The sequence below is a fragment of the Dreissena polymorpha genome, chromosome 9 (assembly GCF_020536995.1).
Source record: "Dreissena polymorpha isolate Duluth1 chromosome 9, UMN_Dpol_1.0, whole genome shotgun sequence".
Taxonomy (NCBI): Eukaryota; Metazoa; Mollusca; class Bivalvia; order Myida; family Dreissenidae; genus Dreissena; species Dreissena polymorpha.
This window is the reverse complement of record NC_068363.1, coordinates 14,689,154-14,714,221: the sequence shown is the minus strand read 5'-3', so window position 1 is coordinate 14,714,221 and position 25,068 is coordinate 14,689,154. Positions and strand designations below refer to the sequence as shown.

At 34.1% G+C, this 25,068-nt stretch overlaps 1 protein-coding gene and 1 long non-coding RNA gene across 2 annotated transcripts in view; one reads left to right on the top strand and one right to left on the bottom strand.

Moving 5' to 3' along the window:
* The first annotated feature begins 359 nt into the window (after positions 1-359).
* Positions 360-24,834, top strand: LOC127846642 (15-hydroxyprostaglandin dehydrogenase [NAD(+)]-like). Its single transcript, XM_052378078.1, has 8 exons — positions 360-426; positions 3,946-4,136; positions 9,376-9,499; positions 9,770-9,882; positions 10,369-10,465; positions 13,537-13,613; positions 23,496-23,659; positions 24,073-24,834. Exons 2-8 carry the CDS (start codon positions 4,044-4,046, stop codon positions 24,194-24,196), a joined length of 792 nt encoding a protein of 263 aa, XP_052234038.1. The 5' UTR covers positions 360-426; positions 3,946-4,043; the 3' UTR covers positions 24,197-24,834.
* Positions 3,923-25,068, bottom strand: part of LOC127846643 (uncharacterized) — a 29,702-nt gene continuing 8,556 nt past the window's right edge. The window contains exon 3 of the long non-coding RNA XR_008033592.1: positions 3,923-4,150. This is a non-coding gene — a long non-coding RNA (uncharacterized LOC127846643). The remainder of the gene's footprint in view (positions 4,151-25,068) is intronic.

Sequence of the window (25,068 nt, the reverse complement as noted above, 5' to 3'; positions counted from 1 at the left end):
GGAAGTGTCCTTGTTTCTTGATACAATCCGGAATACCCTTTTGAGCAACAATATAAATAGCTTAATACTGTAAAAACTCTAAAAGACCCCCCCTTATTAGGAATTTAAAATTGTGTTTAAGTCGATACTAAATTAAATACATGTTTTTTTATACTGTTTTGCTGAGTCAAACTTAGATTTTACTAATGCCATTGGGCGCAAATAGTTGTTTGACAGGGATATAGCAAGGAATTGACTGTGCGGTTAATAAGCTGGTTTTTCAAATTATTGGATTTAAACGAAGCGTTTAAATGTGTACGATATAGATAATGTCATAAACTTCCGGACTGCAAATAAAATACCATCCGAGTTCAATCTCAATTTCATAACACCGTCAGTTGTACGGATAAGCGTTTTAAATACAGGTGGTATCGGGATATTGTTTCAGTGAGTGTGTACATTTTCCGTATTTTAATATAGAATAATTTTTTGAGAGTTGTTAAAATAACGTGCTAGATTTTCTACTTCAACTTTTAACTGTTTTAATATATTTTTAATTACCTTTTGTTTATATTCGGATGTTTTAAAAGGTTATACAGATTTTGTGTATGCATGTACAATTTGCTTATTAACATACGACTTAATGTGTTTAGTCTTTGCAGGAGTATTTAAATTGCACGTTTTTGTTCAGAAGTGAACAACAGCAAATAATAATAAGGTCTGTGTTTCAAGATCAATACATTACATGCATCTTAAACATACGAACAGTATGAATGTTTGAAACAAAACGAATTGAACCACGTTATTGTTAGCACTTTTAAATTCTTGCGTTCCTCCTTATTGCAAGGAACAAGAACAATCAGACTGACAAAACAAACGCCGAGTTTGTGAAACTAATAATACTTGTGTTTATGTCTTCACATCGGTAAATGCGTTTCGTTTGATAGAAACGACTATAAGAGATGCCCCTGGTGAGCGCGTTCATTAGACCCTTTACACAATACGCCAAAATTAATAAGAGGGTGAAGTCACGTTACTCGCAGAATTCCAGAACGAGGCTGAACGTGTATCAAATGCTAATAGTGTCACACAACGCCGCATTTGATTTTCAATCATTCATTCTTTAAAACATTCGGCGACGTTATATTATTGTCAACTGAAGATGACATTGTCTGACTTGGAATTAATATATAGTTCCCATTTTAATTGTTTATGCATTAAATAAATGTTTATAATAGATATACTTGTTTTATTTATTTAATTGTTGGTACACAATTAAACACTCTTCGCTTGAGCATTTTTATCGCGGTGTTTTATCAAAGATCAATCAACAATCTTGTTTATTGATAGATCGGTGGTTTTATTGCCACTAGGTCCACTACAATCGAATTATCTCGTTGTGGTCAGATACTGTGCCGTCAAATTCTCAATAACAACAACTTGTCATAAACCACACGTAAAAGATGTATGGTCAATAAACACAATATATAATACCTACATGTCTTCTCCTGATAAAAGTATTGCGAAGTCATTTCTAGGGCTAATTAAACACCAAATATTCAAATTGAAAGTAAGTTTTCCTTACAGATTGCCAGAAACACTAAAAACTGTATAGATATAAGCCTGTTTAATCATAATTAAAAAATGAATGACGGACATTCGTTCCTACGATAATGTTGACACAGATGGACGTTCGTTCCTACGTTGGTTTGACAACACGGAAAATCGTTCGTACGTTATTTTGACGATCCGATCCTACATTATTTTGGCAACCCAGACATCTTTAATGTGTCATTATTAAAATAGTGTGCTATTTTTCATATTTATTTATTATTCTTATTCAGTTCTAAAAATATTTCGTGAGCATGTGCATGATAACGTTTACAATTGTTCGAATATCGACACCACTGATATCTGTAATATGCGAAACCTTGCGGAAATCGGAAAGATTTTAACTGCATGGTCACCGTTTTGTAGACTTAGACTGATATTTCTTGGCGTACGAGTGACCCTCGAGGCATAACACATGCAGGCCGATCGCGTTCGTTCGTCTGAAGTTCCATTTAGTATTTGAATTTGAATGGATGGCGCTTTACTATATATACATGTACGTATTGTTTTCACACTTAAGGTATTGCCTTTAATTGTAGGAATTAATGTCCGGATGTAAAATTATGTAAAAGCGAATGTCCGGGTTGTGAAAATTATGTAGTAAAGAATATTCGTACTGTCAGAATAATGTTAGACCGAGTGTTCGGGTTGTCAGAATAATGTTAGACCGAGTGTTCGGGTTGTCAGAATAATGTTAGACCGAGTGTTCGGGTTGTCAGAATAATGTTAGACCGAGTGTTCGGGTTGTCAGAATAATGTTAGACCGAGTGTTCGGGTTGTCAGAATAATGTTAGACCGAGTGTTCGGGTTGTCAGAATAATGTTAGACCGAGTGTTCGGGTTGTCAGAATAATGTTAGACCGAGTGTTCGGGTTGTCAGAATAATGTTAGACCGAGTGTTCGGGTTGTCAGAATAATGTTAGACCGAGTGTTCGGGTTGTCAGAATAATGTTAGACCGAGTGTTCGGGTTGTCAGAATAATGTTAGACCGAGTGTTCGGGTTGTCAGAATAATGTTAGACCGAGTGTTCGGGTTGTCAGAATAACGTTAGACCGAGTGTTCGGGTTGTCAGAATGATGTTAGACCGAGTGTTCGGGTTGTCAGAATAACGTTTGAACGAATGTCCTGGTAGTCAAAACAACGTAGGAACAAATTAGTGCATTGTCAAAATTAGCTTAAGAACAATTATCCGTGGGAAAGAAAGTCCGGATACCCATTAAAGCGCTTTATTACTGTTCGTTTTAAATATTTAAAAAATGTACTGCTAAACATGAATCGTTGTTAGCGGGTTTCGGTAAAAAAAAAATCCGTCATTAAGTAGGGCCTAGTCCTATAAAGAGTGTACGGTAGCGTACGAAACAACATTTTAATATCAATAATACAAGCACTATCGTTGACTACAACGGGGGTTAATAATGTTTCCGAAAATTAAAACATTAGAGATTGATTATATATGTGTCACTTATATAAACGTATAAAGAGTTATCAATATGCATGCATCGACAGTTAAGTCTGAATCAGGTCCGTTTGTTTTCACTTGTCTATAGAATTCTTCAATATTGTCATTCACTGCAAAGGAAAATTTATTCAATTAAAAACAAACATGTATATAGTGTCATGCACTTCGCCTTTCATAGTGCGTTGTGTTTTTATAATTATTCAACACACCCCTTACACGTTCGATCGATCATACAAAAATATCACACATCAACACACCCATACCGTTGACAAATATAGTTATATACATGTAATGTTATGTATTGTATTGTAACGTAATACATGGTTTATAATGGATCGACGCTTACGGCAAACTGTTCAAATGTTCAGACTTCAAATGTAAAGACAGTTTTGCATGATTAAATTAAACCCCATTGTCGGTATTAAAAAGATCATACGTAAGAGTGCAAGGTACAGTAAAGAAAATCAAATAAAGCTAAAAACCAAACTTTATAACACAATGTTACGATATTGTAGGTCTTTTCCATTATCAACAAGTTTATTGTAGCTACCTTATCCATAGGCAACCATTTAGTATAAAAAGAGAGTCAGATTTTCATTTGTGATATAGATCATAATCCAAAAGAACGCTTGTTTCACCTCCACGTGCCTGCCGTCTGGATTATCGAAGTGCTTTACTGTTTAATATTGATTGAGATTGTGGTTTTAATGTGATTCCTGTGAAAGAGTACTATTACTTTTAATTAATTCGGTTTTTCATTATAATCAATGATTCAATTACCACCGTTCTAAATCATTTTCAGCACAAAAACGAAAAAAGAAGAAACGAAAGGTTATACAACGAGGACACATTCATTATAGGATTGATTGTTTTATTCGTGCTGTCGTCTGCTTGCAGAACCAGGTTAAAACTGTCTCAGAGCGCCTTAATACTGGGTCTGAGACACGAACGTCGTGTGCGGGATCACGTCGTCTGATCTTCAGGTGGACCGCAGAATGCACCTGGTGGGCAAGGTGGCGTTGGTGACGGGCGGTGCCTCGGGAATGGGACGTGGCTTCGCTGAGGCGCTTCTGAAAGCTGCAGCTAAGGTTGACTTTTTTCTCTACAACGTATGCAACGAAACTCATTGAAATTAAGTAACTGTGTTCTGTTCAATCACATGAGTTACATATTAACATGGCATAAATGTTCGGGTTTGTGTTTGTTATTCAGACTAAGTTGACCTAAAATCCATTGAAAAGATGCGAGTAAACGTGTGACATAATGGCATGGCAATAAAGAGTTATGTAAACTCTGGTCTCAGTTAAGTTCGAATTAAATCCATAAAAATATAACTATTAATGCAAAGCTATTCGTGTAGTGTACAAATAAAACGGAATCTTTAATGAAGAATTAAAGCGAGTTCAGATTTTGACCGAAGTTAAGTGAAATTTATGTCGTAGATGTAAAGTTTATAAATATATGTTCATCTTTATTATTATTGTTGACAATTAGTGACTTTGACAAGTGTTACCGCTTCTGTTTAACATAATTATACATATGTAGTGGCATACCGAATTTCTAAACGGGGTTTTTACTTTTGGAAAAATAAGCAAAGTACAAAATTGGTTTGCCTGACATAACATCAGTGAAAACTGCATAGCTTTAACAATATTATCCTATCTGTCAAGGCATTTGAGGTCAGCGTTTTGTATACGTACCACAATATTTTTATTTTTAAGGATAATCTTTTTTCTAATTAAAATAATTTTCTTTAAACAATCGCAGGCCTGGGTCCCCGGAGCTGGCTGTCAAGTTAGGAATGTTCTAATAATGGGCCTACTGCAAATTGTTCTCCCATTAAAGGGCCCACAGTACACATAAGGGTTGATGTGTTTTTTATGTCCCTGATAAACAACGGGATTGGCGCTCGCAAGTGGAGATAGCCCCTATGCAATGTTTTCTTATCGCATTGTTCACACATCCCCAATCACCCGTTGTGATCCTGAATCTATCGATTGTTAATGTAACGCGTCTTTTGATTGGCTAAGGACAGAGAAGCAGCTTATGGAAGCAACTGATACAGGAGGTCGTAAAACACATAATGTTCAAAGTGGAGATGATATTTATAATTGTCATTTTTGAACCGGTAAGATTCTTTGCTCAAGTCCAAGGCCCATAACTTTGCCAAAAATCAATGGACCGGAACGAAACTCATACTCCATCTGTAAGTTATATATGTAGACGTACACACCAAATAGCAGATCAATATCTTAAAGCGTTTTGAGAATAAGTCTGGAAAATGAAATTCCACACAGACGGACGAACAGTCCGACCGCTATATGCCATCCTACCGGGGTCATCAAACTCCAGCTCAATATCGGAAAGAGTTGCGTAAAAAATCTCCGGAAAACGGTTATTATATTAAAACAATAAGTACAAGGCCCATAACTTCGGCAAAAATCAATGGACCGGAACGAATTTCACACTTCTGTAGGTCATGCACGTAGACTCTCATACCAAATTCATCTCAATTTAAAACTTTTGAGGAGGTTTGAATTCAAAGAGAAAAAACGATTATGGTTATATGTCATTCATACTTGATGATACATTTCTGCATAAAATTTTTTGATTGTTAAAATTTGCTTTCCTTATTTACCAAACATAATACCTTTATGAAATCTAAAGCTTTTCACACCAATGTCTAAAGCGTAAGACTTCAGTAAGGTGCTTATTTGCTTGGTATATTACATAAGTTTATATCACAAAATAGGTTTTTAAGCAATACAATTCATATTGAGAAGTGCCAAAACAAAACTCGGGCGGGGAGACAACTCCCGCACCCTTCCCGGAGGAAAATTCCTGCGATCGGCCCTGAATCGTCTGTACATCTTAACTCTTACATTTATTTACAAAATATTGATTGGTCATTTTTGAAAGTATATAAATATGTAAGTAATCGATACCTGATAAACGATAGGACTTAACTCCTATTGACTTTTTATCTGCTGTATTACTTTTAAATAAACATTAAAAGTTGATGAATATTCCTTTAAAGTACGAACATCCAATATTCAATTATAAGCAAAATAAACCCTGAGCACCGTTCCTTTAATCCGATTGAAATTATCGCTGAGTGGGTATTACTGCATACTTAGTACTTTTGCGTATACAAAATTGTGTGTTTCCATTAAACCGAACGACCCTACATTTGATCATAGTCGCACATTTAAGTTTTACATGTAAGGAAGAAACTTAGCATGGACATTTGGAAAGCTTTGTCATTTAACATCCTTATTAAAGTGGGAAATAACTTGCTTACAGAAAATATATATAAATATATATAAATATATAAATATATATATATATATATATATATATATATATATATATATATATATATATATATATATATATATATATTCACACATATGGCCAGTTACGGGGTCTCTGATTTAGAAATAGGTTATGGGGTTCCCACTTTAAATACATGTATCTCCATACCCTTTTTTATCCGATATAAACACGAATTAAGGTATATAGGGGTACCTACTATTATTATTGTATATAAATACGTCATTTATTTAACGTCTTATACAAGGAAATATATAGCGAACTTATTTGCGAGGTATATACAATTTCAATTTCAGACCTGATTGTGGTTTTCGATTTAAGACCTTATTGTGAGATTTGATTGCATTACCTCCCCTACACCCCCCTCATAGTAATTAAAGGAGCCTAGATTGCGGGGTTGTATATAGACCCCGTTTTTTATATTGACCTCGTAAGTACAGTCTGAAAACTACAGAGACCGCGTAACTGGCACTATGTATTGGTATATATATATATATATATATATATATATATATATAAATATATATATATATATATATATATATATATTTTTATATTTTTATATTTATATATATATATATATATATATATATATTCATATATATGCTGAATATTATTTTTTTAGGAATCTACCATGATCAGAAATTCGAAGAATTACACAAGTATGTCCCTATCTATGGTCGACATGTGCTCCTTATTGATTCGCTCAACTCACATGATATTAAAACGAGCGGATAGTTCTGTATATATAACATTACAAATCATATTAACTTCTCTGCTCGATGATCATCATGAATTTGCGGAAGAATATCAATATACTACATGTAAGTGTATCCATGCAAGGCACAGTCAAATATTGAGCGGTGAATGTTGTGAATAGCATTGTTAGTGTGTATCCATGCAAGGCACAGTAAAATATTGAGCGATGAATGTTGTGAATAGCATTGTTAGTGTGTATTCATGCAAGGCACAGTAAAATATTGAGCGATGAATGTTGTGAATAGCATTGTTAGTGTGTATCCATGCAAGGCACAGTAAAATATTGAGCGATGAATGTTGTGAATAGCATTGTTAGTGTGTATGCATGCAAGGCACAGTAAAATATTGAGCGATGAATGTTGTGAATAGCATTGTTAGTGTGTATCCATGCAAGGCACAGTAAAATATTGAGCGATGAATGTTGTGAATAGAATTGTTAGTGTGTATCCATGCAAGGCACAGTAAAATATTGAGCGATGAATGTTGTGAATAGCATTATTAGTGTGTATTCATGCAAGGCACAGTAAAATATTGAGCGATGAATGTTGTGAATAGCATTGTCGGTGTATTCATGCAAGGCACAGTAAAATATTGAGCGATGAATGTTGTGAATAGCATTGTTAGTGTGTATCCATGCAAGGCACAGTAAAATATTGAGCGATGAATGTTGTGAATAGCATTGTTAGTGTGTATCCATGCAAGGCACAGTAAAATATTGAGCGATGAATGTTGTGAATAGCATTGTTAGTGTGTATCCATGCAAGGCACAGTAAAATATTGAGCGATGAATGTTGTGAATAGCATTGTTAGTGTGTATCCATGCAAGGCACAGTAAAATATTGAGCGATGAATGTTGTGAATAGAATTGTAAGTGTGTATCCATGCAAGGCACAGTAAAATATTGAGCGATGAATGTTGTGAATAGCATTGTTAGTGTGTATCCATGCAAGGCACAGTAAAATATTGAGCGATGAATGTTGTGAATAGCATTGTTAGTGTGTATCCATGCAAGGCACAGTAAAATATTGAGCGATGAATGTTGTGAATAGCATTGTCAGTGTGTTTTCATGCAAGGCACAGTAAAATATTGAGCGATAAATGTTGTGAATAGCATTGTTAGTGTGTATCCATGCAATGCACAGTAAAATATTGAGCGATGAATGTTGTGAATAGCATTGTTAGTGTGTATCCATGCAAGGCACAGTAAAATATTGAGCGATGAATGTTGTTAATAGCATTGTTAGTGTGTATCCATGCAAGGCACAGTAAAATATTGAGCGATGAATGTTGTGAATAGCATTGTTAGTGTGTATCCATGCAAGGCACAGTGAAATATTGAGCGATGAATGTTGTGAATAGCATTGTTAGTGTGTATCCATGCAAGGCACAGTAAAATATTGAGCGATGAATGTTTTGAATAGCATTGTTAGTGTGTATCCATGCAAGGCACAGTAAAATATTGAGCGATGAATGTTGTGAATAGCATTGCTAGTGTGTATCCATGCAAGGCACAGTAAAATATTGAGCGATGAATGTTGTGAATAGCATTGTTAGTGTGTATCCATGCAAGGCACAGTAAAATATTGAGCGATGAATGTTGTGAATAGCATTGTTAGTGTGTATCCATGCAAGGCACAGTAAAATATTGAGCGATGAATGTTGTGAATAGCATTGTTAGTGTGTATCCATGCAAGGCACAGTAAAATATTGAGCGATGAATGTTGTGAATAGCATTGTTAGTGTGTATCCATGCAAGGCACAGTAAAATATTGAGCGATGAATGTTGTGAATAGCATTGTTAGTGTATTTTTGTAAATATGTAGAAATGTATTTTCTATTTCATATTTTAACGTCACGGTACTTCATGCTAACGTGTAATGACAAAAACAGGTCATAAATAACCGAGAAAAGTTGTTCTGACCCCGATTCGATCCCGGGGCCTTATAATTAAACGTATATTGCCGTAATCAGTCGACAATTGCATCTGTATCTTGTATCTTGCATAATTGAGGCTTGAGTTAAACAGCATACAAGAAATTCACATGTGGTCATCAAATTGAAAGGAAAAAATAAACAAAAGATAATTTTAAACATTTACATCGGTAACGTCTTTGATGCAGGTCTGTTCCAACATATGTCACCCATTTTACTCAGATATGTTTCCACACGACACGCATTGATAAAGGTCTGTTCCAACATGTCCCGCACTAATACAGGTCTGTTCTATGATCTTAGGTCTGTATTGCTGACATCAACGTCAAGACGGGTGTTGCCACAGAGTCGAATCTCAGACAACAGTACGGACACGAGAACGTCATGTTCTCTAAGTGTAACATCACGTCTGCGACGGAGTTTCAGGGTTTGTCGTGCGTCTATGTTTGCGTAAAAAAAACTGTGTCTATGTAACATTGTTTAACGGGAATGTCAAACGTTACCAGTTCGCATGCATGTTTATTTACATGATAACAACTGCATGCTATGCTGTTGAGGTTGTTTTGCAATTCGTTACAACAAGCTATTTGAACTTTGCCGACATTATCTTCATGTTATTTAACCGAAGAATAATTGAACACAAAAAGACAGACCGTCCCTGTTCTGTATTACTATCGCTGTCTTTCTTATGTTAAAGCTGTGTTCAAACGGACAAAAGAGGCGTTCGGTGGGATCGATATAGTCGTCAATAACGCTGGGATAGGAGGGGAAACGGACGAGAATTGGGAACAAACTGTGGATGTTAAAATGGTGAGATGTTGGGATAGGTTAACTGTTGATTTATCGTTAACTAAATATGCCCCTATACGATGGTGTTTGAAATGTTTTATTAGTATCCTTATATATGTCGGTTGGATCGTGTGAACACAATTTTCTATCTCGCCTTCACGTGGTTTAGCGTATAAACTCATCTGGGATAGCTGGATAACCAGTACAAAGTGCACAAACTAATGTCGGTAACAGACAAGTGCCCTTCTTGAATCAGATGATGGGGAAAAGGGTCTTACATAGGATGTCATGACTTATCCCTCTATAAGTTATATGGCCGGGCCGCGGATCGAGCCCGCAATTCTCGGTTTTGTAGTCCAGCTTAACATAATATGAGCTAGCCAGATAAGTCGAAATGTAATAAATTCTATTTTTGTTATTGGCTAATTGCTTTTGAGCTGTTTCGTGTTGGTAATGCATATGAAACATGACTGATACCAAACTGATTACTCCTTGTACATTCGACAGAAGGGGACCCTACGTGGACTGCGACTCGCCATGTACTACCTCAGTGTGGAGCACGGAGGCCGCGGGGGCTGCATTGTCAACGTGGCCAGTATGGCGGGTAAGCGTGGCCAGAATGGCGGGAAAGCGTGGACTAAGTGGCGGGTATGCGTGGCCAGTATTGCGGGTAGGCATGGCCAGTATTGCAGGTAATGTGACCAGTATGGTGATTAAGCATGGCCAGAATGGCGGGTAAGCATGGCCGGTATGGCGAGTTATCGTGGCCAATATGGCAGGTAAGCGTGGCCAGTATGGCTGGTAAGCATGGCCAGTATGACGGGTAAACGTGATCAATATTGCGGGTAAGCATGCTCAGTTTGGCGGGTAAGCATGGTCAGTATGGCGGGTAGGCGTGGCCAGTATGGCGGGTAAACGTGATCAATATTGCGGGTAAGCATGCTCAGTTTAGCGGGTAAGCATGGTCAGTATGGCGGGTAGGCGTGGCCAGTATGGCGGGTAAACGTGATCAATATTGCGGGTAAGCATGGTCAGTATGGCGGGTAAGCGAAGCCAGTATGGCGGGTAAGCATGGTCAGTATGGCGGGTAAGCGTGGCCAATATGGCGGGTAAGCATGGCCAGTATGGCGGGTAAACGTGACCGATATGGCGGGTAAGCATGGCCAGTATGGCGGGTAAGCATGGTCAGTATGGCGGGTAAGCGTGGTCAGTATGGCGGGTAAGCGTGGCCAGTATGGCGGGTAAGCATGGCCAGTATGGCGGGTAAACGTGACCAATATGGCGGGTAAGCATGGTCAGTATGGCGGGTAAGCGTGGCCAATATGGCGGGTAAGCGTGGTCAGTATGGCGGGTAAACGTGACCAATATGGCGGGTAAGCATGGTCAGTATGGCGGGTAAGCGTGGCCGGTATGGCGGGTAAACGTGGCCAGTAGGGCGGGTAAGCGTGGCCAATATGACGGTTAAGCGTCATAGACATGGCCAGTATTGCGGGTAAGCATGGCAAGTTTGGCGGGAAAGCGTGGCCAGTATGGCGGTTAAGCGTCGTAGACGTGGTCAGTATGGCGGGTAAGCGTGACAAGTATGGTGGATAAACGTTGCAAGTATGGCGGGTAAGCGTCGTCGACATGGCCAGTAGGGCGGGTAAGCGTCGTCAACGTGGCCAGTATGGCGGGTGTGCGTCAAGTTTGCAAGTATGGCGGGTAAGCGCCCAGTATGGCGGTAAGCGCCCGTCAGAACGGGAAGTTATAGAATTGTGATTTACGGCACTTTATGACTTCATTATTCAACAATTTACTTCTCTTGAAGATTTCTCCTTGGTCAAATAATACATAACGAGAGGAAAGTTATTATTTCGTGTATTACGAGTAAATGGATACAGTATCAAAGGTGGCACGAAGGTGAAATATTTCAGAAATGTTCCGTATGTCATTTCAATTCAACCGTAGTACACCTGGGCCCGTATTCACCAACCACCTAAGGGAAAAAAATTACCTAAGGTTGTCATTTTGCCTTAGGTTTTTGCTGTTTTTCCCTTAAATTTAAGGAAATGCCTTAAGTCATATTCACAAACTTCCTAACCTTAGAAATACGCCTACTGCGCCACTTAAAGCCATAAATGTGACCTTAGACATTATGTGATTACATTGACCTTTCACTACTCAAAATGTACAGCTTCTCGAGATATACATGCATGCCAAAATATCAAGTTGCTATTGTCAATATCGCAAAAGTTATGACCAAGGTTAAAGTTGTGGGACAGAATGACAGATAGACAGGCAAACATTTTGAAAAAACAATATACCCCCGATCATTCAATCCGGGGGTATAAAAATCAAATTAGATACAGGGTAATATACTTTATTTTGTGAAACGCATTGCAAGCAAACATTCTAATTGTTAGTTATTGTGCACTCAATGATATTAAAACAATTGTATCAAATGCAATTAGACATTGATAATATTAATGAACTTTCATAAATTGAATAACAACAATGGCTTAATAGTTAATACATAAACGTCAATACAGCCATTTGTCTTCCCCAATTAGGAAAAGTACCTTACCCATTTGGAGAAATTAGTGCGAAAAATCCTGAAATTGGGAAATTTCGCTTCATGAAATCTTCCAATTGGGAATGATAGGGTTTTTTAATTGCTCAATGGTATCAAAAGCAAAGTAATAATTTATTTGTTAACTTGCAGATAATGCTCTTTTATGGAACAAAATTGATGGCATTTGCCTTCCTTTTGGGAAATTTTCAGACAGCAATTGTAGTTTTTCTTCATTTGGGAAAGTACCTTTTACGGGTACATTATAAAGCAGGGGAATAATCGCTGCCATAAAATACTTAATTATGTTCATACTTTAAAAGGCAGTCATATAAAATATCTGCAATTAAAGTGTTTGGATGTTTAGGAATAAACTTATCGAAAGTAATTAATATACCGGTACGATAAAAAAATATAATAACACTTACGGCTGGTAAACCTATGTCTGTCCAGTTTATGCCTGGACATACCGAAGTTCATGTACTCTTCACCCATCAAATGAGCGAGGAGGGTGTTTTCTTGTAATGTAAAGTTGGGCGCTCGTTGTTTCGCCATTTTTTTCCAACTATCGTCTGCATTCACTTCCGTGTTTTTTCCAAATGTGTGTACATGTTTGTTGTTGATTAAGAGATTGACGACAACAGCATAAAATCGATACAGATATGTTGTGACAGCTGTTTCGACAGATGCCGGAAGCGTAAACCTCTTACATTATGCACTTTTTATATTATTTATTCATCATCTACACGCACTATTAAGATTTTTCTTATCAACACCTTTGTGCGCTAATAACATTCCGCCATTTTGCGAGCACTTTTCAACGTCATGTTCTAAATATAGTAATATTTTTGGCTTGACGATTCCAGTTATAAAATTATTTTTAAACGAAAACGCATTTATTTTTCCTAAGTATTTAAGGACAAATCTTACCTTAGGTTCTACCTAAGGGACTTACTTAGTAAGAAAGTTAAGGAAATTTTTGCCTTAGGTAAATTCTTAGATAATTAAGGAAATTTTAGCCTTAATACTTAGGTGGTTGGTGAATACGGGCCCAGAACTGTCAACATGTTCTAGCCATTAAACTGAAAATAGATGGCTGCTTTAATATGTGTACTTTCTGGATACAGGTTTGAATCCGAACCCGTTATCGCCTGTCTACGGCTGCACGAAGGCGGGAATCATTCACGCTACACGATGTTATGCAGTAAGTTGAAAAACACTATTTATATCTATGTTGATAACACGAAACACAAGATATGTGATCAGTTTCATTGTCACGAAGGCAGGGACAAACTGTTTCGATCTAGTTTGAGAAATACTTGACATTAACTCATTGTGGTTCTAAACGTTTTGAGTAAATTAACGTACATTCTGACAGACCCCGCCAACACCTATGCTCGAGTAGAAATGCTTGACATTTTTGTGTAAACAAACGTCAATATAATTATTCGTTTCTCTTAAGATATAAACATACTATGTGGAGCTTCCCCAGTCCACACATAAACAAACATGTTTATGAAGGATGCAAAGCTCACATTAAGAAACATCTTTATTAATGCGAGATTATACGATTTTGTCAAATATTGATTAATTTATATAAAATGTGTAAAAAAACTTATTAAACATATATTTTAATATAAATAAAAATAAAAGTTGAAAAGAACCTGTGTCGATAAATGCGAAATAAGCCAGATGTTTAATACTGAAATCGAAAAAGGCTGTACAGTCGAATTCGCCAGCATGTAAATCATACATGTACGATGTGAATCTAAATTTAGTTTAACGGTTCATTTTAAATTCCTGCAACGATATCTACACTCTGGACCCAACCGGCTTTTATTGCATAAAGTCCACTCTTTACGGAGACTCCGAAGATGGACGAAGTGTTCCGATTGCGATATCTATTCATTCGACACACGAACACTAACTAAAAAGACGAATGCTTCGGTTATTGTAGGAAAATATGTACGAAATATCTTCGTCACAATCGGCTCGGGGCGCTGTTACAACCCGTTTTGCAATAAACCCGTTTTGCAATAAAATTATTGCAAAACGGGTTGGAGTGTCTTATTGCAATTTTTTTTAAACAACCCGTTTTGCAATAAACCCGTTTTGCAATAAAATTATTGCAAAACGGGTTGGAGTGTTTTATTGCATTTTTTTTAACAACCCGTTTTGCAATAAACCCGTTTTGCAATAAAATCACCACACATTTATTTGCAATAATTTCATTGCAAAACGGGTTGGAGTGTCTTATTGCAATGAGAATTTTGTATAACAACCCGTTTTGCAATAAACCCGTTTTGCAATAAAATCATCACTCTTGTATTTATTCAAATGGATTGGAATAGTTAAAAGTGATGTTCACATTTTGTATTTAAATAATATTGTTTTAAAATAGACAAAACTGTGAGTTAAAACTTAAAATTAAAAAGCATGGTAGGTGGTGAATTTCGATATTTAATACGATAAAACAAAACAGAATGTGTGTCGAAACGTGTTGAAGTGTCTTCATGCAACGTCAGTTGTGAGTTACAAACCGTTTCGCAATACAATCATCACATATATACTATTTGTTTCAAATTGATTTGAAACGGCATAAAGGAAGTTTAAAATGTCGCCTGCAAGGTAAATATGATACAACTAAACTGAATGTATATATGAATTGATTTTCACCAATTGGGAAATTAAGTGAAAACAACCCAGAAGTGCAATAACTTTATTGCAAAACGGGTTGGAGTGTTTTATTGCAATTTGTAATTTTTATAACAACCTGTTTAGCAATTAACCCGTTTTTCAAAAATTTTATTGCAAAACGGGTTGGAGCGTCTTATTGCAATTTGATTTTTTTTATAACAACCCATTTTGCAATAATAACATGACACATGCATTAACTAATTCAAAAGGAATGGAAAGATTAAAAAGGAAATTTAAAATATCGTATTGAAATAATATTATTTCCAAATATAGACAAAACTGTTAGTTTCCACTAAAAAGTAAAAAGCATTGAAGGCGATGCATTTCGAGATTGAATGCGATAAAACAATACAAAATGTAAATAGAAAGTGTTTCAACCTATTAAGTACTGAAGTGAAGATAACGCCGAAATGCAATAATTTACTTAAAAAACGTGTTGAAGTGTCTTCATGCAATGTGAGTTGTGTGTAACAAACCGTTTCGCAATAAAATCATCACATATACATGTATACTATTTTTTTCAAATTTCTTTGAAACGGAATAAAGTAAGTTTAAAATGTCGCCTTCAAGGTAAATATGATAAAACTAGAGTGAATGTATATATTTATGAAGTGATTTTCACCAATTGGGGAATTAAATGAAGACAACCCAGAAGTGCAATAATTTTATTGCAAAACGGGTTGGAGTGTTTTATTGCAATTTGTAATTTGTATAACAACCCGTTTTGCAATAAACCCGTTTTGCAATAATTTTATTGCAAAACGGGTTGGAGCGTTTTATTGCAATTTGATTTTTTTTATAACAACCCGTTTTGCAATAAACCCGTTTTGCAATAATACAATGACACGTGCATTAATTAATTCAAATTGATTGTAAACATTAAAAAGGATATTTAAAATATCGTTTGTTTTTTTTTATTTCCAAATATGGACAAAACTGTTAGTTTCCACTAAAAAGTAAAAAGCATTGAAGGCGATGCATTTCGAGATTTAATGCGATAAAACAATACAAAATGTATATAGAAAGTGTTTCAACCTATTTAGTACTGAAGTGAAGATAACGCCGAAATGCAATAATTTACTCAAAAAACGTGTTGAAGTGTCTTCATGCAATGTGAGTTGTGTGTAACAAACCGTTTCGCAATAAAATCATCACATATATACTATTTTTTTCAAATTTCTTTGAAACGGCATAAAGTAAGTTTAAAATGTCGCCTGCAAGGTAAATATGATAAAACTAGGCTGAATGTATATATTTATGAAGTGATTTTCACCAATTGGGGAATTAAATTAAGACAACCCAGAAGTGCAATAATTTTATTGCAAAACGGGTTGGAGTGTTTTATTGCAATTTGTAATTTGTATAACAACCCGTTTTGCAATAAACCCGTTTTGCAATAATTTTATTGCAAATCGGGTTGGAGCGTCTTATTGCAATTTGATTTTTTTATAACAACCCGTTTTGCAATAAACCCGTTTTGCAATAATACAATGACACGTGTATTAATTAATTCAAATTGATTGTAAACATTAAAAAGGAAATTTAAAATATCGTTTTTTTTTTATTTCCAAATATGGACAAAACTGTTAGTTTCCACTAAAAAGTAAAAAGCATTGAAGGCGATGCATTTCGAGATTGAATGCGATAAAATAATACAAAATGTAAATAGAAAGTGTTTCAACCTATTTAGTACTGAAGTGAAGATAACGCCGAAATGCAATAATTTACTGAAAAAACGTGTTGAAGTGTCTTCATGCAATGTGAGTTGTGTGTAACAAACCGTTTCGCAATAAAATCATCACATATATACTATTTTTTTCAAATTTCTTTGAAACGGCATAAAGTAAGTTTAAAATGTCGCCTGCAAGGTAAATATGATAAAACTAGGCTGAATGTATATATTTATGAAGTGATTTTCACCAATTGGGGAATTAAATTAAGACAACCCAGAAGTGCAATAATTTTATTGCAAAACGGGTTGGAGTGTTTTATTGCAATTTGTAATTTGTATAACAACCCGTTTTGCAATAAACCCGTTTTGCAATAATTTTATTGCAAATCGGGTTGGAGCGTCTTATTGCAATTTGATTTTTTTATAACAACCCGTTTTGCAATAAACCCGTTTTGCAATAATACAATGACACGTGTATTAATTAATTCAAATTGATTGTAAACATTAAAAAGGAAATTTAAAATATCGTTTTTTTTTTATTTCCAAATATGGACAAAACTGTTAGTTTCCACTAAAAAGTAAAAAGCATTGAAGGCGATGCATTTCGAGATTGAATGCGATAAAATAATACAAAATGTAAATAGAAAGTGTTTCAACCTATTTAGTACTGAAGTGAAGATAACGCCGAAATGCAATAATTTACTGAAAAAACGTGTTGAAGTGTCTTCATGCAATGTGAGTTGTGTGTAACAAACCGTTTCGCAATAAAATCATCACATATATACTATTTTTTTCAAATTTCTTTGAAACGGCATAAAGTAAGTTTAAAATGTCGCCTTCAAGGTAAATATGATAAAACTAGAGTGAATGTATATATTTATGAAGTGATTTTCACCAATTGGGGAATTAAATGAAGACAATCCAGAAGTGCAATAATTTTATTGCAAAACGGGTTGGAGTGTTTTATTGCAATTTGTAATTTGTATAACAACCCGTTTTGCAATAAACCCGCTTTGCAATAATTTTATTGCAAAACGGGTTGGAGCGTTTTATTGCAATTTGATTTTTTTTATAACAACCCGTTTTGCAATAAACCCGTTTTGCAATAATACAATGACACGTGTATTAATTAATTCAAATTGATTGTAAACATTAAAAAGGAAATTTAAAATATCGTTTTTTTTATATTTCCAAATATGGACAAAACTGTTAGTTTCCACTAAAAAGTAAAAAGCATTGAAGGCGATGCATTTCGAGATTTAATGCGATAAAACAATACAATACTCAAGATTGCACAAGAAGCAAATGTATGGACCGCGCAATAATAAATGAATGTTAATTTTATTTTAACATTCTTTAAATGCGCGTTCTTAGAGTTTGGCCAATTGGTACGTGCGGATAAGTCAATTAAAAAGTAAAAACATTAAGGCATGCCGAATGCCAATCAAAACATTCGATATGTGTTATGCCTTTTATGTTTTGGTCTAATTTTGAAACAGAAAATCCGTATACATTTGAAACTTCCTTAATACTGTTTCTAATCAATTAGTATATCTGTAATGATATTCCTGCAAAACGCGTTGTTATGAAAAAATAACATTGCGAAAACAAACAAATTTAATTCTGGGTTTTCTTCGCATCATTCCCTTTTTTTAAAATCATTTTCTATACACATATTGTGTTATTTATCATATTTTCTCCTGAAATTAATATCTTGCCATGTATTTTATTATTTGGGCAAATCTTAAAACACGGTCTAAATATTTTTTAAACTGAAATCCGTACATACGACATTTGAAATGTTCTTTTCACAGTTTCAGATCAATTCGGATTCAATAACACATGTGTGATGATGTTATTGCAAAACGGGTTGTTATAAAAATTTCAAATTGCAATATGACACGTCAACCCGTTTTGCAAAATACTATTGCAAAACGGGTTGTTGTAAATAAAAAAAAATGCAATAAGACACTCCAACTATTGCATTTCAGGATGTTTTTTTTTCAATTAAATCAATTTTTTCAATGCCTTTTATTTTTAGGTCGAATCTAACACCTCTGTCTTATTTTGGAAACAATCCTTTTAAACGACATTTGAGAATTCTTTTTAAAGTTTTTTAATCAATTGGAATCAATTAGTACACCATGTGTGATTAATGAGTGCAAAACTAGTTTATTGCAAAACGGGCTGTTTTTTTACATTGCAATTAGCTATTGCAAGCCGTTTTGCTATTAAATTATTGAATTTCTGGGTTTAGTTCGCTTGAATATGAAATTGGTTAAGTTCTTTTTATATATACATTCTGTGTTTGTTTATCACATTTACTCATGAAATTGGTCACTTTCAATGTCTGTTAATATTTGGTCGAATCTGACACCTCTGTCTTATTATATACAAACTCCCTGAACACGACATTTGAATATTTCTTTCCAACGTTTCAAATCAATTTGAATCAATAAGTACATGTGTAATGAGTTTATTGCAAAACGGTTTGTTAAAGAGAATGCACATTGCAATAATACACTGCAAACCGATTGGCAATAAAAATATTGTAAAACGGGTTTACATTGTATTGCAAAACGGGTTGTTATAAAAAAGATCCAATTGCAATAAAACACTCCAACCCGTTTTGCAATTAAATTATTGCACTTCTGTCTTCACTCAATTCTCCAATTGGTGAAAATAACTTCATAATATACATTCAGCCTTGTTTTATCCTATTTACCTTGCAGACTACATTTTATACTTCATTAAAACCGTTTAAAATCAATATGAAACAATCAGTATATATGTGATGACTTTATTGCAAAACGGGTTGTTAATCAAAATTCAACTTGCAATAAGACACATCAATACGTTTGTCCATAAATTATTGCATTTTTGCTTTATCTTAACTTGTACTTAATTGTTTGAAATCACGTTCGATACACATTCTGTGTTGTTTTATCGTATTAAATCTCGAAATTCACGACCTTCCATGCTTTTTAATTTTAAGTCTTAACTCCCAGTTTTGTCTATTTTTTAAACAATATCATTTAAATACAACATTTGAACATCCCTTTAAATTAGTCCAATCCATTTGAATAAATACAAGAGTGATGATTTTATTGCAAAACGGGTTTATTGCAAAACGGGTTGTTATACAAATGTCACATTGTAATAAGACACTCCAACCCGTTTTGCAATAAAATTATTGCAGAACGGGTTTATTGCCAAACGGGTTGTTATAAAAATTCAAATTGCAATAAGACAATCCAACCCGTTTTGCAATAAAATCATTGCAAAACGGGTTTACAATTGTATTCCAAAACGGGTTGTTATAAAATATCAAATTGCAATAAAACACTCCAGCCCGTTTTGCAATAAAATAATTGCACTTCTGGGTTGTCTTCATTTAATTCCCCAATTGGTGAATATCACTTCATATATACATTCGGCTTAGTTTTATCATATTAACCTTGCAGACGACATTTTGAACTTCCTTCATACCGTTTCAAATCAATTTGAAACAAATAGTATAAATGTGATTATTTTATTGCGAAACGGTTTGTTACACACGATTCACATTGCATGAAGACACTTCAACACGTTTTTTCAGTAAATTATTGCATTTCTGCGTTATCTTCAGTTTAGTTCTAAATAGGTTGAAACACTTTCTATATACATTTTGTGTTGTTTTATCGTATTAAATCTCGAAATGCATCGCCTTCAATGCTTTTTACTTTTTAGTGGAAACTAACAGTTTTGTCCATATTTGGAAATATAAAAAAAACGATATTTTAAATTTCCTTTTTAATGTTTACAATCAATTTGAATTAATTAATACACGTGTCATTGTATTATTGCAAAACGGGTTTATTGCAAAACGGGTTGTTATAAAAAATTCAAATTGCAATAAGACGCTCCAACCCGTTTTGCAATAAAATTATTGCAAAACGGGTTTATTGCAAAACGGGTTGTTATACAAATTACAAATTGCAATAAAACACTCCAACCCGTTTTGCAATAAAATTATTGCACTTCTGGGTTGTCTTAATTTAATTCCCCAATTGGTGAAAATCACTTCATAAATATATACATTCAGCCTAGTTTTATCATATTTACCTTGCAGGCGACATTTTAAACTTACTTTATGCCGTTTCAAAGAAATTTGAAAAAATTAGTATATATGTGATGATTTTATTGCGAAACGGTTTGTTACACACAACTCACATTGCATGAAGACACTTCAACACGTTTTTTCAGTAAATTATTGCATTTCGGCGTTATCTTCACTTCAGTACTAAATAGGTTGAAACACTTTCTATATACATTTTGTATTGTTTTATCGCATTAAATCTCGAAATGCATCGCCTTCAATGCTTTTTACTTTTTAGTGGAAACTAACAGTTTTGTCCATATTTGGAAATATAAAAAAAAACGATATTTTAAATTTCCTTTTTAATGTTTACAATCAATTTGAATTAATTAATACACGTGTCATTGTATTATTGCAAAACGGGTTTATTGCAAAACGGGTTGTTATAAAAAAAAATCAAATTGCAATAAAACGCTCCAACCCGTTTTGCAATAAAATTATTGCAAAGCGGGTTTATTGCAAAACGGGTTGTTATACAAATTACAAATTGCAATAAAACACTCCAACCCGTTTTGCAATAAAATTATTGCACTTCTGGATTGTCTTCATTTAATTCCCCAATTGGTGAAAATCACTTCATAAATATATACATTCACTCTAGTTTTATCATATTTACCTTGAAGGCGACATTTTAAACTAACTTTATGCCGTTTCAAAGAAATTTGAAAAAAATAGTATATATGTGATGATTTTATTGCGAAACGGTTTGTTACACACAACTCACATTGCATGAAGACACTTCAACACGTTTTTTCAGTAAATTATTGCATTTCGGCGTTATCTTCACTTCAGTACTAAATAGGTTGAAACACTTTCTATTTACATTTTGTATTGTTTTATCGCATTCAATCTCGAAATGCATCGCCTTCAATGCTTTTTACTTTTTAGTGGAAACTAACAGTTTTGTCCATATTTGGAAATATAAAAAAAACGATATTTTAAATTTCCTTTTTAATGTTTACAATCAATTTGAATTAATTAATACACGTGTCATTGTATTATTGCAAAACGGGTTTATTGCAAAACGGGTTGTTATAAAAAATTCAAATTGCAATAAGACGCTCCAACCCGATTTGCAATAAAATTATTGCAAAACGGGTTTATTGCAAAACGGGTTGTTATACAAATTACAAATTGCAATAAAACACTCCAACCCGTTTTGCAATAAAATTATTGCACTTCTGGGTTGTCTTAATTTAATTCCCCAATTGGTGAAAATCACTTCATAAATATATACATTCAGCCTAGTTTTATCATATTTACCTTGCAGGCGACATTTTAAACTTACTTTATGCCGTTTCAAAGAAATTTGAAAAAAATAGTATATATGTGATGATTTTATTGCGAAACGGTTTGTTACACACAACTCACATTGCATGAAGACACTTCAACACGTTTTTTCAGTAAATTATTGCATTTCGGCGTTATCTTCACTTCAGTACTTAATAGGTTGAAACACTTTCTATTTACATTTTGTATTGTTTTATCGCATTCAATCTCGAAATGCATCGCCTTCAATGCTTTTTACTTTTTAGTGGAAACTAACAGTTTTGTCTATATTTGGAAATAATATTATTTCAATACGATATTTTAAATTTCCTTTTTAATCTTTCCATTCCATTTGAATTAGTTAATGCATGTGTCATGTTATTATTGCAAAATGGGTTGTTATAAAAATGTCAAATTGCAATAAAACACTCCAACCCGTTTTGCAATAAAGTTATTGCACTTCTGGGTTGTTTTCACTTAATTTCCCAATTGGTGAAAATCACTTCATATAAACATTCAGTTTAGTTGTATCATATTTACCTTGCAGGCGACATTTTAAACTTCCTTTATGCCGTTTCAAATCAATTTGAAACAAATAGTATATATGTGATGATTGTATTGCGAAACGGTTTGTAACTCACAACTGACGTTGCATGAAGACACTTCAACACGTTTCGACACACATTCTGTTTTGTTTTATCGTATTAAATCTCGAAATTCACCACCTTCCATGCTTTTTAATTTTAAGTTTTAACTCACAGTTTTGTCTATTTTAAAACAATATTATTTAAATACAAAATTTGAACATCACTTTTAACTATTCCAATCCATTTGAATAAATACATGTGTGATGATTTTATTGCAAAACGGGTTTATTGCAAAACGGGTTGTTATACAAAATTCTCATTGCAATAAGACACTCCAACCCGTTTTGCAATGAAATTATTGCAAATAAATGTGTGGTGATTTTATTGCAAAACGGGTTTATTGCAAAACGGGTTGTTAAAAAAAATGCAATAAAACACTCCAACCCGTTTTGCAATAATTTTATTGCAAAACGGGTTTATTGCAAAACGGGTTGTTTAAAAAAAAATTGCAATATGACACTCCAACCCGTTTTGTAATAATTTTATTGCAAAACGGGTTTATTGCAAAACGGGTTGTAACAGGGCGCTTATTTGTCTTTGCTGCATTTTATGAAATTCGTCTTCAATGTATAATTTTTCTTGCCTATTTTGTGTTATTGTAACATATTTTATCAATATATTACAATTTAACACATATACACAATCGTATAATCTCGCTTTAAGGTATCCGAGGCGGCCAAGAAGTCAAATATCCGACTCAACGTGCTGTGTCCGGCATTCGTAGACACGCCCATGTTTAGACGGTTGGCGGCAGGGGACGCTACTCAGACTATCGGCGGGGACCAAACAGCCGTGACGGCTTTCATTGAGCGCATTGGAGTACTCAGGTACTGTTCAAATTCAATTGGTTTGCGCGTCGATTGGTCATTTGCCAAATGACACAAAATGTGTCGCGTCGCTTGATCTGCATATGTTTATTTTATTTTATTTTATTTTTACGAAGTAATTTTGTAACAAACAGTTGTTGCACAAGTGTATAATATCGCAGCATATTGATCTTTCTTTCTTCTTTATTCGGCCCGAAAACGAAAGAAAAAATAGTATCCGCCGTGAACGTCCGTCTGAATTATAATCTTTAGGAAAAGATGTTTCGGGTTTTGTGAAACGAATTGTGTCAATAGATTTTTTGATAATAGCTATCTCATTCCTACTGATGCAGTAAAAACTGTTAAAATTTAGAAAATTGTTTAGAAATAAAACACTATTGTAAATGTGACGGTTGGAAGTTTGCATTATTCAGCACAGAAGAGGTGTCGGTGGCACTAATTGACATGCTCACGGATGAAACGAGAAACGGGTTGATTTTGCGTTGCGCGAAAAAGACTGGAAACGTTTACAGCACGCTTACCGTACAAGACGTGTAACATTATTTCATGCGGAGGAACTTGATAAGAAGGCGAAAAGGTTGAGAAGGATCCACATTTCTATAGTATTACTTACAATATATCTCATTAATTGAACTTAAAGACACACACTATGTGCGAACCGACAGGGCTGAAAAAACTACGAGTGTTAGTGTTAAATATATGATACATTGTATGCAATCTTCTACCATTATTTGTGCGTTTACAGAGTTCAGGAATTCATATTGTACAGAGAGAACATATCGTTTTAGAAAAATCTACCAGTATGTGCAGGTAAAATGTATTGAACAAAAAAAACAAATTGTGAGTCGTGCTTTTATATTTCAGTGTGTTCAATTCATATGTCAGCAGAAAGTCATACTTTATATACCCATTTGATTTGTACATTAATTTTTAAGTTCTCTCATTTTAAACTGTTCATTTAATTACCATTAGTAATTTTTTTGGAATTGATTAATAATTGTATGTGAATATTTAAGTCTTACACATTTGTTAAAAGTAGTAATTTCAAAAACGCACACTCCTATAGAAATGACTGTTTTAAATAAAGAAATAGTTGCATTTAGGATTTTTTAATTTGGAAAAGATTAACTCATGTTCATTCAATTGTTTAACATACCAACAAAATAAATACAAGTAATGAACCAAAGAAATTTTAGATGTTTTGTCTTCTTCACGCAGCCGAGGCGAACTTCGTTATGTCTTAACTTTTAAAGGGATTTGTTCAAATATTTTGGCATTTTTTGTGTAATTTATCATTAACTTTTTTAAGTAGATAAATGTAAACATCAGAATTAATGAGCCCCACCATAGAACACAAATATAATTTAAGAAAAAACAGCAAAAAAAGACAGTTTATTGAGGCTGAGCTT

Bases quoted from the DNA above. Each gene is read 5' to 3' on its own strand.
- LOC127846642 (XM_052378078.1), top strand. From the start codon at position 4,044: ATGCACCTGGTGGGCAAGGTGGCGTTGGTGACGGGCGGTGCCTCGGGA. The intron at 9,500-9,769 runs GTTTGTCGTGCG...CTTATGTTAAAG, and splicing joins GTCTGCGACGGAGTTTCAGG to CTGTGTTCAAACGGACAAAA. The intron at 9,883-10,368 runs GTGAGATGTTGG...TACATTCGACAG, and splicing joins AAACTGTGGATGTTAAAATG to AAGGGGACCCTACGTGGACT.